General features: G+C 38.3%; 1 protein-coding gene across 1 annotated transcript in view; it reads right to left on the reverse strand.

The window, feature by feature from the left end:
• Window positions 1-19,671, reverse strand: part of PYRD (pyrimidine d) — a 302,811-nt gene extending 283,140 nt beyond the window's left edge. Inside the window, exons 1-2 of the mRNA XM_089415909.1 lie at window positions 19,266-19,671; window positions 19,008-19,090 (exon numbers count right to left, since the gene is read on the reverse strand). Coding sequence (XP_089272035.1) covers window positions 19,008-19,090; window positions 19,266-19,391 — 209 coding nt within the window. The 5' untranslated portion in view covers window positions 19,392-19,671. The remainder of the gene's footprint in view (window positions 1-19,007; window positions 19,091-19,265) is intronic.
• Between the last annotated feature and the right edge of the window lie 365 nt (window positions 19,672-20,036).

A 20,036-nucleotide genomic window follows, 5' to 3' on the forward strand; every position in this document is an offset into this window, starting at 1 on the left:
TACACCAGTATTTTTGACGTGGTTAAAACTCTCAAAGAGGGAAACAGTCCACGGCCTGAGCCAACGCGGCCACTTCAGGCAATTTATTAATAAAAGAATGAAAATTTACATATGCTTCTCTCATGCACAGATTACCCTACAAATGACCCTCCATGCGCTTTAAATAGAAATCATGGACCAATGGGGTGTCAAGCCACAGATCAAGTGTCGGTAATACCGAGGAGAGAATGAACAGTCGGATCACTACATATCATGACCGTCAGATTGTAAGTTACAAAATGTACAACGGTAAAGAAACACACTTTACCTAACTCTATACTAGACCAAGTTGTACTTAACTATTTCCTATGTGTCGGAATATCCTAACATCCCCCCTTAAGAACAACTTGGGATAGGATTGAAGGATTTACAAATATGACACAATAGGAGAAGGAAGGAGGCACTAGAGCCTATCCCCCCTTAGTGACAACTTCCTGAACTCCAACCATAAATCGAAGTTTAGTGAACTTCGCCTCTGTGAGAGCCTTTGTGAAGATGTCTGCAACTTGATCATCTGTTGAACAATATTGCATTTCAAGAACATGGTCATGGATGAGCTTTCTGATGAAGTGCATGTGCAGTTCAATGTGTTTGCTGCGCTGATGTTGGACTGGATCTTTGCATAGCTGAATGGCACTTTGATTATCACACCAAAGTGTAGTCAGATGCTGCTGCTGAAAGCCAAACTCTGACAGGATCTGACGAAGCCACAAGGCTTCCTTACTAGCTTCTACGGCACCACGATACTCTGCTTCTGCTGATGAAAGAGAAATGGCACCTTGTTTCTTGCAAGCCCATGTAATAGGTCCTGAACCAAAAGTGAACACATAACCGGCAGTAGACTTCCGATCATCAAGGTCACCAGCCCAATCGGAATCAGTGAAACCAACCAATAGAGGAGATGCTTCGGCACTGTAATGAATCCCAAACTGAACTGTACCTCAAACATAACGAAGTATTCTTTTAGCTGCTTTCCCATGACTTTCACGGGGGTTTTGCATGAACCGAGCAACAAGGCCAACAGCAAAGGAAAGGTCAGGACGAGTATGGGTTAGATACAAAAGTTTTCCTACAAGTTGACGGTATAAGGTAGCATCAACTTCAGGAGAAGTACAAGTGGCTGAAAGTTTGACTCCAGACTGAAAGGGAGAAGGGGCTGGCTTACAGTCTTCCATGTGAAGATGGCGTAGAATATCACAGGCATACTTGGACTGGGAAAGAGAAATACCCTCCTTGGATTGCAAGACTTGAAGACCGAGAAAATAATGTAAGTGTCCTAAGTCTGTCATTTCAAATTTCTTTTTAAGGCTAGACTTCACATGGTTTATAAGGTTGGGATCACTACATAAACAACCAGTGCCTTCAAAGTATTGCTCCAGTGCCTTCAAAGTATTGCTCCTTAAGAAATGAAATTGTATTTGCTTAAAATGAAGTGAAATGCTTTCAAATGGAAAGCCAAAGTAATCCTGAAAAGTGAAACAATAAATTGTTAGCAGAAGATATTATAAAAGTTTATAAGATGAATAAGTCTACAAATCAAAACATGGAAACTATCTTGCTCAAAAGAATACAATTAGAAATCTACTTGTGAGAATGAGATGACAAAAAGAACTCAAATGTTAGACCAAGATGAGAACATACAATTGAGTTTGCAACCTGTTATCGCACAGATTGTCACGACAACGCTCAGAGCGGGGGCTGTCACCCTGATCCCCGATCTCTTCGTTTAAGTCGTCTTCTGAGGCTAAGGGGGTAGACCCTATGGGACAAAGAAAGACCAACTGTGGACCAGTTGGGTTGGGAGACACATCAAGGCAATTTAGCACCTGATTGATTTTAAAAATTAATGTCCAGTGCCTTATGGAGTAAATGATTAAATGATTATTTATTACATGTTGCAGAAGTATGAACCTTGTAAAACAATCATTTATCATCAAATAACCCAAGCAAAGATGAATTTTGCCAAATGAGAGATAATCAATAAATGCACAATGCCCTAACAATATTCCAGCAATTTAAATTTAAAAGATTAAATAAGCAACCACGAAATTTAAATGCTGACCAAATTCAAATAGTTAATCTCCAGATATAAACATTTAAGCACATTTAACTATACCACAACAGAAAAAAGACTTTAAAAAAAAATTCTAATTTTTTATTAGTCTTTTTTCAGAAATTTTTAATTTTTTTTTATAAATAAAACAAAACAAAACTAAGCAAAAACTAAAGTCTAGATAAATAAAACTTAAATCTAAATAAAAATCTAAACTATAAAACAAAATAAAAAGCCTAAAGATTACTTTTTTATGTTTTTTGGGAATTTTTTATTTTTTATATTTTTTTATCAAATTTAAACTTAAATAAGTCTAAAATGAAACTAAAACCTTTTATGATTTTTTATTTTTATTATTTTTTATAGTTAAAACTAAACTAAACTAAAACAAAGATTTAATTTCTAAAACTAAAATCTAAAATATCTAAAACCAGAACCTAGCCAAAATCTAAAATTTAAAACTTTTTATGATTTTTTTTTTTTAGATTCTAAATAAAACTCAAAATTAAAATCTAATTCTAAAATCAAACCCTAAACTAAACTATGCACTAAACTAAAAATAAAACTTAAAACTAATCTAAATCTAAAAAAATGAAAAAGCAACCACTCACCTGATCATACATATATAAAAGTGAAAATTTAAAATCTAAATAAATAAAACTAAAACAATAATTATAATTCTAAAACTAAAACTAAAATCTAAAAAAAATATATCAAAAAAAAAACTAACGCTAACTTAAATCCTAAAGAGATAATACATTCATAAATCGAAATCCAAATTTTGTTGAGCGTTCGATGTGTGCAGGCCTGGACGTTTGACAGCGGAGAGGAGATTCCTTGATGCAGGTAGACAGCATTGAGGGCACGGAGGAGATAGAGCCGCGGGAAGGATAAGACGCTGAGAGAGCTGCGTGGAGATGGAAAAGACGTAGCCACAGGAAAAATGCAGAGTGAAGGGTTTGGCAAGGTGAAGCAGGCAGCGGATTTGAAGAGGAACTCACGCGGAGAAAAGAGGGAAGCACGCAGGTTTGGACGCAGGAAATGGAGGACGTAATGGGGCACGATGGCAGGAACGGATCTGCCACGTTTTGGCAGCAACGGAAGGGAACGCTTGGAGTATTGATGAACTGCGTGAGATATGAGGGCTTTAAGTCTTGTTTGCAGGTGCAGGAATTTGCAATGGTGGAGATGTTGCGGGATCGGAAGCGTGAAGACTGAAGCTGCCAGAATGATGTTGCGTGGAGAGTGGCAGAGGTTTTATTTTGCAAGTTCCGGCAGTGGCTGACAGCGATGGACAATAAGAAAAGAGCGGCGAATAGGGATTGCGGATATGGTTCTGGACAATGCGTGGAAATGGGTGCAGGTAATGTGATTTTGGAAGGTTTGAACAGTGCACACCTGAAACAAATTTTGAAATCCTTCTGCAAAAGAGAAACCCTCCAGGCAGCAGCAAAAAACCCTTGAAATTTCTTCAGAAATTGTAAAAGAATTTAAACCAATCCGCTTCAGATTGCCTGATGGAAAACCCTGCAAAATTTTCAAAATCTGTACCTACAACTTGCAAAAACCGAACACCCAGAAATAAAATGTGCAAGGAAGAAACCTAAAACCCTAACAAAAACCAACTAATAATTACAGTAATTACAAATTAAAGGCTCTAAATAGCCAGATTTATCGCTATGCCATAGAAATATTTTTAGAATTTAAATTTAATGTGAGATGCTTCAGAAAACCCTTCATGCATTCATAAAAAAAAAATTCAAATGATAAGCCCAGGATCAAAAATTGGCTGGGCTCTTTCAGAAAATGCAATCCGGGAGTTGGCTGGTTCAGCCGAGAACTTCCCCGAACGCCTGGTAATCTAAAAAAAAAGATTTCTTGCACAACTTAAAATCAACCATCAACATAGAGGGAGAAAAAAACAGTGAAATTCAGATCAAATGGAGATACCTGCCATTATATTTCAGAATCTAAACTATCATTCAAACCCCAGAGATCAAACAAGATACCTGTGCCTAGATCAATCTTCATCAAGCTATTATCAATGGCTGAAAATAAAATTATGCAGAAAAATAAAACATCTTACAGCATTTCCAAAAGAGTAACACCAGCAAGATTTTCAACCCCAAAGTCTTTCTTTATTACACAAAAAATGACTACAAGAGAGCTTTCTTTAGCACTCGACTATAAAATCCAATCTCATCTCAAAAGACGCCTGACACCCTATTTAAAGGAAAATTTCCCAATGGCTAGTTCGAGTGATCCATGTCAAACTAATCTCGACCGTCGATGAAGATCAAAATCCCTTTCAATCTCATCCGTCGAAATTTTAAATGCATTTTAATATATTAAAAAATTAAAACCTACATTTATTTCCTCAAAATTTAACTTATTATTATTTTATTTTATTTTTCAATTTTTATTTTTTTATTTTTTTTATTTTTTTTATTTTTTATTTTTTTATTTATTTTTTTTAGTTATTTTTTAATTTTTTTAATTTTATTTTTTTATTATTTATATCTTTTATTTTTTATTGTTTTTTAATTTTATTTTTTTTTATTTTTGGATCCTCGAACTTAGCCTTTGGAAAAATCACCTAGGACCTAGGACTTAGGACTTATGAGGGGGATTAAAACATTTCCTAACCCTCAAGACACTTTACATCATGAACTTTACAATTTTACATCTCAAGGGGGAAAACCCATTTGACATAGACCCTCATAGACCACCCAGTTCTGCGACACAACTATAATCTAGCAGATCAAGCAATTTGTAATAACCTACCCAAATAGTTAGGGTTATTTCCAAATTACTTTTACATAGACTCGACCAAGTACACTAGGAGTCCCCTAAGATTCTAATGACAAAATCCATTCCGGCTTTGGGGTTAGGCTGAAGGAAAACTCTGCCGATCATGGATCGGTAAGACAAAAAACCTTCCGGAACATAGATTATCACTAGAAAATTAGGTTTACCTAGGCAATTTACATACATGACTCAGATCTGCTAAAATTATTTACAAATTACACATGAATATTGGGTTTACAACATAACATGATCAGACTGATGATGACAATCGAATGGCACGGACATGTCGCTCAAACGCTATCCCTTCTGCGAAAAAGGGGGTGTACTGCTATGGGTAGTTGACACATAGTGGTCAACATCTGACTCTACTTGGGGACACGTTGTTGCACTGTAGGAATGTGAGAATCCAGAATCAGCACCCACGCAACACACAACAAAACATAAGTAGCGTCCACTCAAAAATCATCACATAACATTAAGCACATGAAAGATATAAGCTCTTCATTTATTAACTATCTGGAAAAGTAAATCTAATCCTAAAACAGAAATGAAAATGCTGAAGAAGTTAACCAAAAAAAAAAAGAGGAGTAGGGTTAGAAATACAGAGGATGCCCCATGGCATCAGATGTGTTCACTATAGTGTATACTGAGCATTTGCCTACTTTCAGGCAAATCTGTCAGCTGCTTGTCAAATGTGCCATGTCCAATTTTGCATATGGTAGGACTTTTTCCTATCCGAAAATCAAGCTGCTCGCGGCCGTCTGATGCATCAAATCTTCTTCTTGTTCTCTTTTTCTTGCGCTTTTTCTTCGTGGCAGGCTGTATCACTGATAACGTGGAATCTTCTGCTTCAAAGCTCTCAGATGAAGTATGTAAGATATGCGTGACATGTCTTTCTTCATTCTGCATCTGCCCTGTCAAGGATGATGGATCAATCTCACAGGTGCCATGAGTTATAACTTGATCTTCTATAACTGGTGGATTAACCGTGTGAGCATCAACCTTATTATTAATTTCCCTTTTATCCAAGTCACCATCAATTATCCACTTTTCAATGGAACAAATGACCTCATAATAAGATGGAGCTTGTTGCAACAAATAAGGAGGCTCTTGATCTATTGACGTTCCCCGGTTTCTTTCATCCTTTGACAGCTGCTAAAATTTTTGAACATGTATTGTAATGGCATCCATCTAACTAGAGTGTTCAACCTTCATAGCACTGATTTCCCTGGCATGGTCTTTTTCCACGGTCAATAACTTATTTTGCATAGAATTAATTTCCCTATCATGATTAGCTTTCATGGTCGTCATATTTTCCTCTAAGCCTAATAACTTGCTTTGCATAAAACTAATTTCTATGTCATGATTAGTTTTCATGGCCTCAATTTCCTTAGCATGTTGATTTTGCATGTCGGTTATGTAATCAGAGTGTTTAATTTTCATGATCTCCATCTCCTTATTACGTTTTTCCAAGTGGATGCATAAAGTTCTTACATCATTGGTGTAATTAGTTTTATTGACCTCCATATTTTTTACCAGCCGCATTAGTTCTTGTATAATTTGCTTCTGATCTTCCTTTTCATTGTCAACATTGTTTTTACAATTTGTCCCTACTTTTCCACTATCATGGATTTGATCTGCAATGGTACAGGTGGATGGCACATTTTGATATGAAGAATTGTCTTGAAATCTTTCATCGACAGCTAGACCTTTTACAAGATTACTTTCATTTCGTTGCACAATTTTAGGGGCACAAGGCGAGCTATCTGGATCACCATATCTATCTTTAAAAGCATCGATAATGTCTTGTAAAGAAGTGAAAGAATCTTCAGGACAATTATTAAACCAGTTCAAAGCATCACCCTTTAAAGAACGGACAAATAGACGCATTTTGACATCTTCATGATTATATTGAGGAAGTCTACAATATATGATCATTACACAAGTAAACTTGTTTAAATGTTTTCTAACAGCGACTGAATCACCACCTGAGAACAAAAATAATTTAGAAATGGCCTCTTCCGGAAAATCATGGAGATTATCAGTAAAATGACATGGTTTAAACGAATAATCCATGATGAATAACGAGGGACCAAATGGATGATAGAACGAGATCTCTGCTCAAGAAAATCAATAGATGAAAGAAGTGGAGTCGCCACTTGAACAATGAATCTAATTCTAGGATCCAAAAAGCAACAAACAAGCAGATATGAGGGAGGCTTCTTGCCTGGGAAAAATAAAAGAAAAGAAATGGAGTTGCCAACCAGACAAGAAATGAACTGAAGAGAAGTTGTTGATATGACGAAAGATAAGGTGATGAAAAAGATCCAAATGATGCCAAAAAATGTTGAATCTGCGAGCTCAAATGCGAGATGAGAAAGATGAAAGAATGATGAGAAATGAGAATATGAATGTCGTTGAAACGCCGGGAATAAAATGTTCCCCGGCAACAGCGTGTTGACCACTATGTGTCAACTCAACCCAAAATAATAGTACTTGAAAGTGAAATCAACTATTTATGACAATATGCAATTAAACCAAAAGATAAGCCAATTTCCAGGTACAAGAAAATTAAACTTGTTTCAAAATTAAAATAGATTACAATGCTTGCATCCAAAGTGCCTCTTGACATAAGATTTGCATGTGAGACTTTAAACCATCAAGATAGAAAGAAATTGAAGAACTTTGCAAACAAAGCAAATGTGTTGGAATGTCGTTCTTAGTTTATTTTATTAATTAGTGCTAAGGAAAAGTTACAATTGAACTCTAGTCCTCATACCTCATCATTGCCCAAATATTTGGATCTCACAATGAGGAGTCAGTAGAGGTAGAGGGTCCCTAAAAGTCTATTCAATCAACTTAAGTTGGAGGTAATTTTTAATGATGCTTGGGGCATGTAAATAAATTAAGCAAACAATGAAAATTAACTTCAACATGAAATGTACTTACTTGACATAAAATAAAATGTTACTTTATGGAGAAAATTTGTCCAAATACTTTATGCATGTAAAATGTCTTTAATGGTGAAGCATAAGTAAACTTGGAACTATGTTGAAGCCAAATAAGATCAAGTAAAAAGTGTTTGCATGCAAAAAATATGAACTTGTTATGAATTTAAAACATGTAGTAAATTAAATTAAAGTGCATGCAAAATGAGTCTGATGCATATTGTGTTAATTTCCCAATTTGATGATATGCATACAAAATGAAATAAACCAACGAAGTCAAACCACCAAGTCTCTCTAAAAGGTGGACAGATAGGGATATCAATGGGTAAAACCCACACTCCCAAAATCATAACTTTTATTAGTTCTTACAAGAAGGAAAAGACAATGAAGTCTTCTTTAAAATCCAAGGAAAGTCTTAACAAATTCGCATCAAACCATGAATCATTCCTTGCTGAAAAATTTTGCAATTTGAAGCCCACAAAGGCTCAACAAAATGCAGATTTTTGAAAAATGAGAAGAGAAGATAAACCTCCTCTATGGCCACAACCAAGAGAAAGAAAAAAACTGCCAAAATGAATTCGGATTCCTTCAAGAAGAACACGTCCTTGTCCAAGATGAATTCGGCCTAAAGGTGGAAGTAATCACTAAATCCAAGTCCCAAGGTCCTTGTAAAGTTTTGTAGATGTTCTATGCTAAGAGCAATTTCACTTTTCTCACAGCAATCATACAAGTAGATAAGCAAAATGCAGATAGAACATATAAGCAGATCTTACAGAAGACAAATCAGAAACAAGAAAAATGTATGTGTTTGTTTCGGCGGTCAACAGGATGCTTCAACCAGCAAAGTCTCCTTTGGTCAGCCAGCCCAGCATGTGTCACAACAACCCTCCAACCAGTAGATGAGTCAACCCAAGTCAGTTCTACAAAAGTCAACGTTGTCCTGAAAAGTCAACGCAGGGGCAGCAAGCTAAAAGTCAACGCATCAGCAAAACGGTCAACCCTTTGACCTCGATTTTTGTGCCAGGTAGTATGGCCTTCAAAAATCGAACCTCCCACAAGTTTTCAGCTTGTTTGGACCAAGCGTTGACCAAAGTCAACGCTGGTCAAACTTCTGCGAAACCCTAGCAGCAGAAACCCTAGCAGCAGAAAAATCTTCTTCGTCCTTCCCACGTGTGGCTGAAATTCGTCCTCCAGGTAGCTCATACTTTTTAGGATGAGAGAGGAAGATGTGAGTTGTTTTTTTTGTGATCAAATTCTCTCCAACTTTTCCTGTATATATATATCCATCAATGAGGGTGTGTGACACATCTGTTGGGCATGTGAGCCTACATTACAAAACTGGCTGACCTTTGCACATATAATTTATTAAGAATAATAAATTCAAAATATAAGTTCTGCTCATCGGATTAAGACTATTTTTATATGGATTTTACACCTCTCAGAAAGAGGAATCCAACAAAAATATTAGCCTCTTAATCTGAGCATCAGAACATGGAGTTTGGACCTAGTTGTCCAAATTTAACACTCCCTCTCAACTAGGGAGAACTCCATCTATTAGTGCAATTAACATCGTGAGTCATCCCGCCGAAACTTGCTTTGCTGGCTTCTTTATTTCAGAACAGAAGTGGGTCAGTCACAAAGACATCATTCCCCGACTGACATAATCAGTCCAGAGGTCCCAGACCTCACAAATCTTGATCCCAGATCAAGTGGTTGGACCATGCCATCCTAGATAGAGAGTACGGCAATCTCTGATGCGTCCATCAGTCTTTGCTAATAGTCTCTAGCTTTTCCACACCTCATTGGCCAAATGAGAGGTACTTCCCATGAGCCCTGAACTCAATGGGTAGGATGCATACGGGGCACAGATTAAATGAGTGGCGAACCAGCTCAATAATCACAAGGGTGGGGCAGAAGCATTATGAGTGCTTATAGCTCCGAGAAGCTATCCCCAAAGCCCCCCAGAGCTCATTGTCCAACAGGACCCACATCATAGGGTCTTTCCACGACACCAAGACTCTCACGGAAGGTTAGGAACTTGACCTTCCCCAGGGGCTTAGTGAGAATATCCACGACCTGCTCATCAGTTCCCATATGATCGAGCCTTACGGCGCCTCGCTGTACCATATCCCGGATAAAGTGGTACCTGATATCAATATGCTTGGATCGGTCGTGGAACACAGGATTCTCAGTCATACGAATCCCACTCTGATTATCACAGAGTATTACAGTGGTATCTAGCACATGTTGGAACAGCTCACTAAAGAGCTTCCTCAACCAAACTGCTTCACAACAGGCCATACTAGCAGCAATGTATTCGGCCTCTGTGGTGCTCAAAGCCACCGACTTCTGCTTCCTGCTCATCCATGAGATCGAAGCAGAACCAAGATTGAAACAGCATCCAGATGTGCTCTTACGATCCACCACACTGCCAGCCCAATTGGCATCAGTATATCCCCGGAGTATCACACTCCCGGCAGTGTATCTCAGCCCATGGTTTATCGTGCCCCGAAGATATCTCAAAAGATTCTTGGCACCAACCCAGTGAAAATGATGAGGCTCAACCATCTGTTGACTCAAAGTATTCACTGCAAAACATATGTCCGGACGGGTGTTCACTAAGAACATCAAAGCTCCTATGAGTTGACGATACTCAGTAGGATTGGCCAAGATAGGCCCTGCAGCGCTGCCACTCAACTTCTTAAAGTTGAGTTCCATTGGTGTCGACACGGACTTACAGTCCACCATCCCAAATCTTTCCAGAAGCTTCACAATATACTTTCCTTGAGAAAGGAAAATCTCTCCAGGTCTCTGCCAGACCTCCAGGCCTAGGAAATAGTGCATCAGTCCTAGGTCTTTCATCTCGAACTCAGCAGCAAGCTCCCTCTTACATTGATGAATGAGAGGGTCATCACCTGTCAGGAAGAGGTCGTCTACATACAGCACTAGAATGAGAGGCTTTCCTTCCTCAACCTTAAAGTAAAGGTTTGGATCAGCATTGCTTCGAGTGAAGCCCAACTTCATCAAGTAACTATCCATCCTCTCATACCAAGCTCTGGGTGCTTGCTTTAACCCATAGAGGGCTTTCTTCAACCTGCAGACATAAGTGTCTCGATCTTGAACTTCAAATCCCAGAGGTTGTTCTACATACACCTCTTCCTTTATTGCACCATGCAGAAAAGCAGTCTTGACATCCATCTAATGAAGACTCCATCCTTGCGTAGCAGCAAGGGCTATGATGGATCGAATGGTGGTATATCGAGCCACAGGTGCAAATATATCGTCATAGTCAATTCCTTCCTTTTGAGAGAAGCCACGGGCAACAAATCTTGCCTTAAACTTTTCAGCACTCCCATCAGATCCATGTTTAATCTTGTAGAGCCATTTAGCGGTGACAACAGATTTGTCCTTCGGTCTCGGGACCACATCCCAGACATCATTCTTCATAATAGCCTCATATTCTTCATGCATAGCATCCTTCCAGACTTGATGCTTGATGGCTTCTTCAAAAGATCCAGGTTCAGATTGTATAATAGTACTCATGGCAGCTAGATACCCTTGGTATCTACACGGCTTCTTGCTTTCTCGGAATGTTCCCCTTGGGGCAGCATGACCCTCAGCATCTTCGAGGGTGTCCCTGAGCCATGATGGCCTCTTTCCTAGAGAAGGGGAAGGATTAATAGGGTCCATTGGCTCTTCAACATCAGGCATAGTCTCATCCTGGGGTTCTTCCAGATTTCCAGGTCTTTCTTCATGGTTTTCTTCAGATCTAGGAAGATCTACTACTTTCTTCAGGGAAGCATCTTCGTCAAAAGTGACATCATGGCTTATCTCTACTTCCCTTTGACCAGGTACATAGACTCTATATGCCTTAGAAGTCTCACTGTAGCCCACAAACATTCCTTTCTTCCCAGTAGCGTCCAGCTTACTTCTCTTTTCTTTCGGCACATGAAAATAGACAGGACATCCAAAAATTCTAAAATGTGAGACATCGGGTTTCTTACCAGAGAAAACCTCTTCGGGAGTTTTGGAGTCCAAAGCGGAATGAGGGCATCGGTTTTGAATGTACACAGCAGTATTTGCAGCTTCTCCCCACAGAAACTTTGGAAGACCCTGGTCACATAGCATGGCACGGGCAGCTTCCACAATAGTCCTATTCTTGCGTTCAGCAACACCATTCTGCTCAGGAGTATATGCAGTGGTAGTCTCCCTCTTAATGCCAGCTTCTCTGCAAAAGTCTTTGAACTCATTTGACTCATATTCAGTGCCATTGTCAGTCCTCAAAATCTTGATCTTCTTTCCGGTCATATTTTCCACCAAGGCTTTGAAGGTACGGAACCACATGAAAGCCTCATCCTTCTTCTTCAAGAAGTATATCCAGGTTTTGCGAGAGAAGTCATCAGTAAATGTCATATAGTAAGAACATCCCCCCAGGGATGTTACAGGCAACATACCGGAAAGATCAGAATGGACCAGTTGCAATATCTCAGATGTCTTTGTGACACGTGAGGGGAAAGGTCCCCTTGTATGTTTTCCTTCAGCACAGCCCTTACATACACCTTTATGATTATTTCCAAAATCAGGCATCCCTGTCACCACCTTCCTTGCTTCGGGAAGAGCCTTGTAATGAAGGCGTCCAAATCTTCGGTGCCATAGTTCGGTTTGACGGATAGTATCACAAGTCATAGCTCCCAACGGACTCCCTCCAACCTGGTAGAGTGTACCAACTCTAAAACCAATTGAGATAGCTTCCTTGAAGCTCTTCTTCCACATGAGTACCTTTCCATCAGAGAAAGTTACATTGAATCCTTTGTCTTCCATGGCAGATACAGACACAAGGTTCTTCTTCAATTTGGGTACATAGAGTACATCTTGTAGATGGAGGACTTGTCCTTGAGACAAGTGGAGGGTCACAGTCCCGGTCCCTTTCACAGGATAAGTGGCATTATCCCCAAGGGTAATTTCTAGATTAGTATCCCTTCCAACCATGTCAGAAAGTGCTTCCTTGAATCCGGTGATGTGTCTTGAGGCACCACTATCGATTAGCCAGACATCCATAGTGTCGGGCGGAGATGCAGCTAAGAGAGCAGATATTAGAATATACTCATTTCTTTTATCAACAACATTAGACTCCTCATACCTGGTATTTCTGGTCCTTTTAGAAGGTGGATGGTTTCCTTCAAAGTGAGCCTTCCTCTTTCCTTTGGATTTGTCATTTCTTTGATTCCCATTCCTTCAGTTGTTGTTGTTGTCGTCACTATCGGGAGAATTCTTTTGGAAGGGGCATTCTCTAGCATAGTGTCCAGTCCTATGGCAGGTGAAACATTTACCCTTCTTCTTTTGAGTCTTAGTCCTTCCTTTGTCCTTGGAACCACCAGAGTTCTTCTTTCGGGAATGAGCAACATAGGCAGCATTTCTTTCATTATCAAATTCCTTCATCCTTGTTTCTTCTTGCATACATCTAGACAGAAGCTCATCAAAGTTAGGGATGGTATTATTGTTGAGAATGGTAGTTGTGAATACTTGCCATTCATATGGAAGTCCTCCAAGTGCGGTGAGAACCATCTCACGATCAGCTATTGTCTCCCCAATAGCTAGCAGATTGTTCCTGGTTTCGGTCAACTTCATAAAGAAAGTTTGAATAGACTCGTCTCGGCCCTTCTTCATATTCTTCAACTTGTTCTTGAGGAATAGCACTTGGTTCACATTGTTTACTCGGAACATAAGTATCAGTTTGTCATACATCTCCTTGGATGTGCCTAGTTCAGATATGTAGGCAACCAGACTCTTATTTATGGATTCCCTGATCAGCAGTTTTGCTCTGATTTCTCCCTTCTTATACTTGTGTTTAACAGCAGCAGAGGCATTTGATGGATGTTCTTGAATCTTCCCTGTCACATGATCTAGGAGATCATGATCTTCTAATTTGAGATCTAATAACATCTTCCAGGCATGGAAGTCATCACTTCCAGTCAGCTTGTCATTCTCCCTGAATTCAAGCTTAGAGGAATCCATTTCCTTCAATGATGATTGCTATAGATAGAGTTTGTCTTCACCTCAGCTCTGATACCATGTAAAGTTTTGTAGATGTTCTATGCTAAGAGCAATTTCACTTTTCTCACAGCAATCATACAAGTAGATAAGCAAAATGCAGATAGAACATATAAGCAGATCTTACAGAAGACAAATCAGAAACAAGAAAAATGTATGTGTTTGTTTCGGCGGTCAACAGGATGCTTCAACCAGCAAAGTCTCCTTTGGTCAGCCAGCCCAGCATGTGTCACAACAACCCTCCAACCAGTAGATGAGTCAACCCAAGTCAGTTCTACAAAAGTCAACGCTGTCCTGAAAAGTCAACGCAGGGGCAGCAAGCTAAAAGTCAACGCAGCAGCAAAACGGTCAACCCTTTGACCTCGATTTTTGTGTCAGGTAGTATGGCCTTCAAAAATCGAACCTCCCACAAGTTTTCAACTTGTTTGGACCAAGCGTTGACCAAAGTCAACGCTGGTCAAACTTCTGCGAAACCCTAGCAGCAGAAACCCTAGCAGCAGAAAAATCTTCTTCGTCCTTCCCACGTGTGGCTGAAATTCGTCCTCCAGGTAGCTCGTACTTTTTAGGATGAGAGAGGAAGATGTGAGTTGTTTTTTTTGTGATCAAATTCTCTCCAACTTTTCCTGTATATATATATCCATCAATGAGGGTGTGTGACACATCTGTTGGGCATGTGAGCCTACATTACAAAACTGGTTGACCTTTGCACATATAATTTATTAAGAATAATAAATTCAAAATATAAGTTCTGCTCATCGGATTAAGACTATTTTTATATGGATTTTACACCTCTCAGAAAGAGGAATCCAACAAAAATATTAGCCTCTTAATCTGAGCATCAGAACATGGAGTTTGGACCTAGTTGTCCAAATTTAACAGTCCTGCATGCAAACTTGTAAGTAGTTTTCTAATAATGAATCCTATAAATAGTTGCAAGAGAACAGGTTAGAAACAATCTACAACAACAAATGTTAGCTCGAAAACATACAAAGTATGTTACAAAAAATAATCTACAAGAGGTTAGGCCAAAGAGTATGAGCAAGTTCTCATTTTTGACTAGCTATGACTCAGCTCTTTGAAATAGCTAAATATTAATAAATGAAGTGAAATACGTGAAAAACAAAATTATTTTAAGTTTGATATTTTGATACAAAAAATAAAAGCTTTAAGAAACTTGAAAGAATCTCTGCAAGACACAAATAAGATATAGATGAGACTTTGGAGTTTAACACATGCGGGTTATCCTTGAATATTTTTCAAGAATAGGTTGATTCCTCCGAGAATTTCCCCTCATGCTTGAAAAGCTTAACCAAATAATGATTCATCTACAAAACTTCACCACAAGTCATTAAATTGACATGAAATTAAATAAGTGCAGTGGAAAGAATTTCTAGAGATACATCTATTATCCACTAGAAGATTTATTTTTCTAAAGCAAATAAGTTTTTCTTATGCTCATATGAGATAGTTGCATACTAACATAACTTGAAACAAGCATGAAAAAAACAATGACATGAAGAAATAAATAGAAGCATAACAACAAGTAAAGCACAATAGCTCGTATTACATGATACAATATGAGAGCACGTAGCCTCATTATATAGAGAGTTGTGAGCAAATTCCAAGGAAAAATGCATGTAAGAATTGAACTTGGAGCAAATCCCAAGGAAAGGTAAGTCAAGTTCGATGTGGAGAAGATAGAGACACTAGAGCAAAATCGAATTCCATATGTGCACCTCAAGGGAAATCGAATTCCATATATGGCATGGTAAACATATCCATGAGTGAACCAAAGCAATGAAATAACTCTAGTCAAAACAAATCAAATGCAAACCAAGTGTCGCCACTTCAGATGATGATCCCAAAGATGCTCTGCACAGATCCCTAGGAACTGCGTGATTTCCTCAGGTGAAACTCGTAATCCTCCATGTGAAGTGCTAAGGGTAGAAGCAACTCGAGCTAACAGTGAGAGAAGGCCCACGAAATCCTCAGTCTAGATATTTCATAGAATATTCCTTCAGTACATGGGTTCCTCTAATAAATTCGATTTTCCACATGTGCAATTGTTGCTTTCTCTTTGGGAAGTTCGATTTTATGAAATAATGGTATAATTATGATGGAGTGTGCTCAGTGATCTTCCACATGTCCATTGACTCAACTTTTTGACTTACTCATACCCCATACAATTTCTCTTGACTACACTTATTACAATTTAAATACAATTTTATTTGCAATTTTTGACCTGCAGGAAATCTAAAAAGTTAAAAAATGACTACCTAGACCTAACCAAATTCAATGAAATTTTGTGTGTGATCTAGTATGGTAATATACATCGACTCTAGACACTAAGATGTGTTAGAGGCTCAACCTTCAAACCGTCACCCCGGCTTTGGGGTAAAAACTGAGTGAAAAAACCCAGAAAATTATCTGTCTCTGAAAAAAAGACATAATTAACCAGATAAAAAAAACACTCCAAGATGTACTCATTTGTTGATCGAGTCCCAACATCCTAGGCCTGTTACAGACTCGAAACTCATCATTACTAGTATCACTTATTACAATTCCCCATGGGGTGTGGAATCTGTGTACAAGAAAGATGACGAGAAGTAGAGTTAAAAAACTCTGTTGATTGATGATATCTAATGGTACAAGTGTCCTTTGGATCATCCTTGGGCATGGAGTCCTCATATAATCATTAGATGCCACTCTAGTGGTCAACAGGACCTTACACCACATCACGGGAAGAGGCATAGAGTCACCTGTGTACCCAAGGCTTCTTTGTCATAGAATTCAATTCAACAGATAACAAATATCACATACTCCAATCAAGACCTTAGTTCATGGATAAAGAAGGATTATGCATGAAACAATGATATCCATCTTTTGATCCCTCCTTCGATTCTCTTACTTGAGCACCAATTTGGGTTAGGCTCCCAAATCTGCCACTACACTTTTGGGGTCTAGAACCCTTGGAAGCCATAGGCAATGCTCTTGGAAAATTCCAATGTTGTTTGGAAGAAAAAGGAAAATAGTAAAATATGCAACAATCTGCACTGAAATGGACCTTGAAAAGGGTCTTCCAGATGAGATCTGTTTAAAGGTTGCAGGTATGTCTTGGAATCACAAACTGGATTATGAATATAATGCTTTCAGATGTAGACCTTCCTTTGCTTATGCATATCTAGCTTGTTCATATTCAGTAAAGTAAAATCAGAAATCTCCTTCCCATAAGCCTACCTAGGGGGCCAAGGAGAAAATGAGAGCCACCCATTGACATGCCCTATCTCCAATCAGGAGGAGGGTCCTCCTCTTTTGAAAGGCCTAGAAAGGGAAGCCAGAGACGGAAATCAGAGACAATTCTAGTGAAAATTCCCTAAGCAAGTTCTGACACTGGAAAATTTGGCTCCTCTTCAGGGTTCCTTACCAGGGTGGCTGAAGATGATCTCTTTTCCAAAAAAGGGGAAGATTGTCTAACAATTCAGTCAACTACACCGAGATTGGATCGTAACTCAGGAACAAGAATGGACAGAGGTCAAGAAATAAAACGTTCAACAAATCCAATCAATTGACTCTTCATACCAGAAAAGGAAACGGTTAACACCGTATTTGAAGACTGCACATTGATTAATGGACGGGTCTATCATTTAAAATTTTGATGTAACTAATTGGACTGCATATTTTTGCTTACTTGGAGGTTGTACATCCTCAGGTTTTGAGACTTATTATTGAAAAGATATGGAAGCAGTCTTCTACATGTTTTCTTGAAGATAATAACACTGACCTATCATGTAATGCCAATGGCATCATGTGATGCAACTGACATCTACACAATGTCTATCCTTTTCTTTTGTGGAACAGAATATGTAAAGAAAAATTTGAAGTAAAAAAAAATGACTGGCTTAGAATTCTACATTTTTGCAGTCTGCAATCTGCCTTGCAGAGTGTGGTACAACAGGTACTAGTGCAATGCAATAAATAATGCCATTATATCTACCATCCATGACTATAAAATCACCCAATGTCTGTCTCTCAATGACGGCTAATTTATCATCCGAAGACAAAGTACCCTCTAAGAATAAAAATAAACAGTATTAGAGCCATGTGAAGTAAAACTAGGTTGCATCCTGAAAGCAGTTACACTGCTTTGGCTACAAGCGTGGCCAACTAGTCCCAAAGTGGCAATAAATTGCAGAATCATCCTTTCAAAAGCACATACGCTCAACCAGGTTCTCTGTGTCCTTGTGTAAGAGATTTTGGGTTCCACCCCCACCTCAGTGTCTCTATGCTGTGACAACTCTATTATCAAGGCATTGAAATGAAGAGCTAATTATAGTGGATAATTTGCCAATCCTTTCAGAAGCAGATAAGCTCAGGCAACATTTCTGTGTCCCATTTCCACGTCTGTGTTCCTATGCTGTAGCAAGTCACTTAAGAAGCTATTGGAATCAAAAGCTAGCGATAATGGATACCTTGTCAAAACCACAGGTTTGGTCTTTTTGGTTAAGGATCTGTATATATGTGTAAGAGGTTTCAAGTTCAAATGTGAAAAGCATAATATGTGACTCTCATCTTCTCAATCTTTTGCATTACGATGAAAAATTGTTATCCCAAGGTTGATAAGCATGGCAACTTAAAGAGAGCAGAAATATAAACATACCAGCATAAGGAGGGCAGACATCTTCTAGAGTCCTTAAATAATATGAGTCCTTAAATAATATGATATGTTAAAGCAAAGTGGCAAACACACACACACACATAGGCTGTGCTAAATTTTAGCTCAGATGATCTATCATCTTAACCATGAGGGCTTTCATCATCTGGTGTTTGGTCGTTTTAGTTCTCACTCTAATACTAGTTTCACCAAAAATACTCATTAAGTTGTGCATTCGATATGCACCAGAATACCCAACTCGCAAAAAATAATATCAAGTAAAGGTTATGCTGAAATTTAGCTCAGATAATCAACCATCTCATTTATTCTGGCTTCGATCATCTAGTTTTTTTTCAATTTTATTTCGCTGTAACGCAAGTCATCTAGAAAAAGCATTCAAAAGAACTGATTAAGCAACTGCATTTGATATAAACCAACATAACTTTCTGACTTCTACCTGAATGTAGCCTCATCCACAGTGCTAACATAGGCTCCTCCGCCTATACCAAAGCCCAACAGCACTCCTGTCAGCAATCGCCCCTGTAATTTCCACAAACAGTTCGAATGAAACTCAAAGCTTAACAGAGGCGAATATAGGCATGCATTTTCCAGCACACGAGCTCCAAAAATAAAAATTAAAAAGATAAATTCACTACAAGCTCGATAGATGCATAAGAATACCCAAAACAATAGAGAAAAAAGTCCAAATGGGTACCCATGTGAGACCGTATTTTGGGGGCAAAATGCGTTTAACTACTTCCTGTGGAGGAGATCGAGTGTGTAGAGTGTTGAACTGGGCATTGCGCAATATGACAGCTGCAGTGCGCATTCTCCAAGCCATTGTTTCCTTAGTCTAAGGGTAAAAGCCTTAAACCCTGCTTAAACCTTTTTCGTCTTCTCAGCTGCCACTCTGCACCAACACGCCCTTTTTATTCTATTCGACTATTCGGCTGTTTGCCTAGCTGATTCGAATATAATTATAGATTGTTTGGATTCTCACAGGCCACAACATCAACGCCGTCTTACAATTTTATTTTAGAGGGCCAGGCGACAGGGTTTTGGAACAAGCCATTTTATAGAATAATAATATCTGCAGAGGTTTTTTTGAACCATTGATATGTAATTACAGGGAAAATTTAATATATCTGTACCTCTTTCTAAACTTGTGTAATTTTTTTATTTGTTTAAAGTCTAAACTTGTAGATTTTAATTAGTCGTTTTGTTAAGTGTTGAAGGTCAATGAGCAGCTTTATATATATAAACCCATGGTGCATTAATATTAATTTAATTTATAAATCCATAGTGCATTAATATTAATTTAATTTTTGTGGGGTTTATGTTTTTGTGGAGGAGCTTTGTATCAAAGGGTAAACTTAAGTTTATGAGTTTTGTTTTTTCATCATGAAGATGAAGATGAAGATGGAATCTGTTTTATAGGTTATCTTTAGTTTCATGGATGTTAAAATAATTTATCTCAGCATTATAT

Source organism: Pinus tabuliformis, chromosome 6 (assembly GCF_031772625.1).
Source record: "Pinus tabuliformis cultivar Carrire ecotype Pingquan chromosome 6, CPIR1, whole genome shotgun sequence".
NCBI lineage: Eukaryota > Viridiplantae > Streptophyta > Pinopsida > Pinales > Pinaceae > Pinus > Pinus tabuliformis.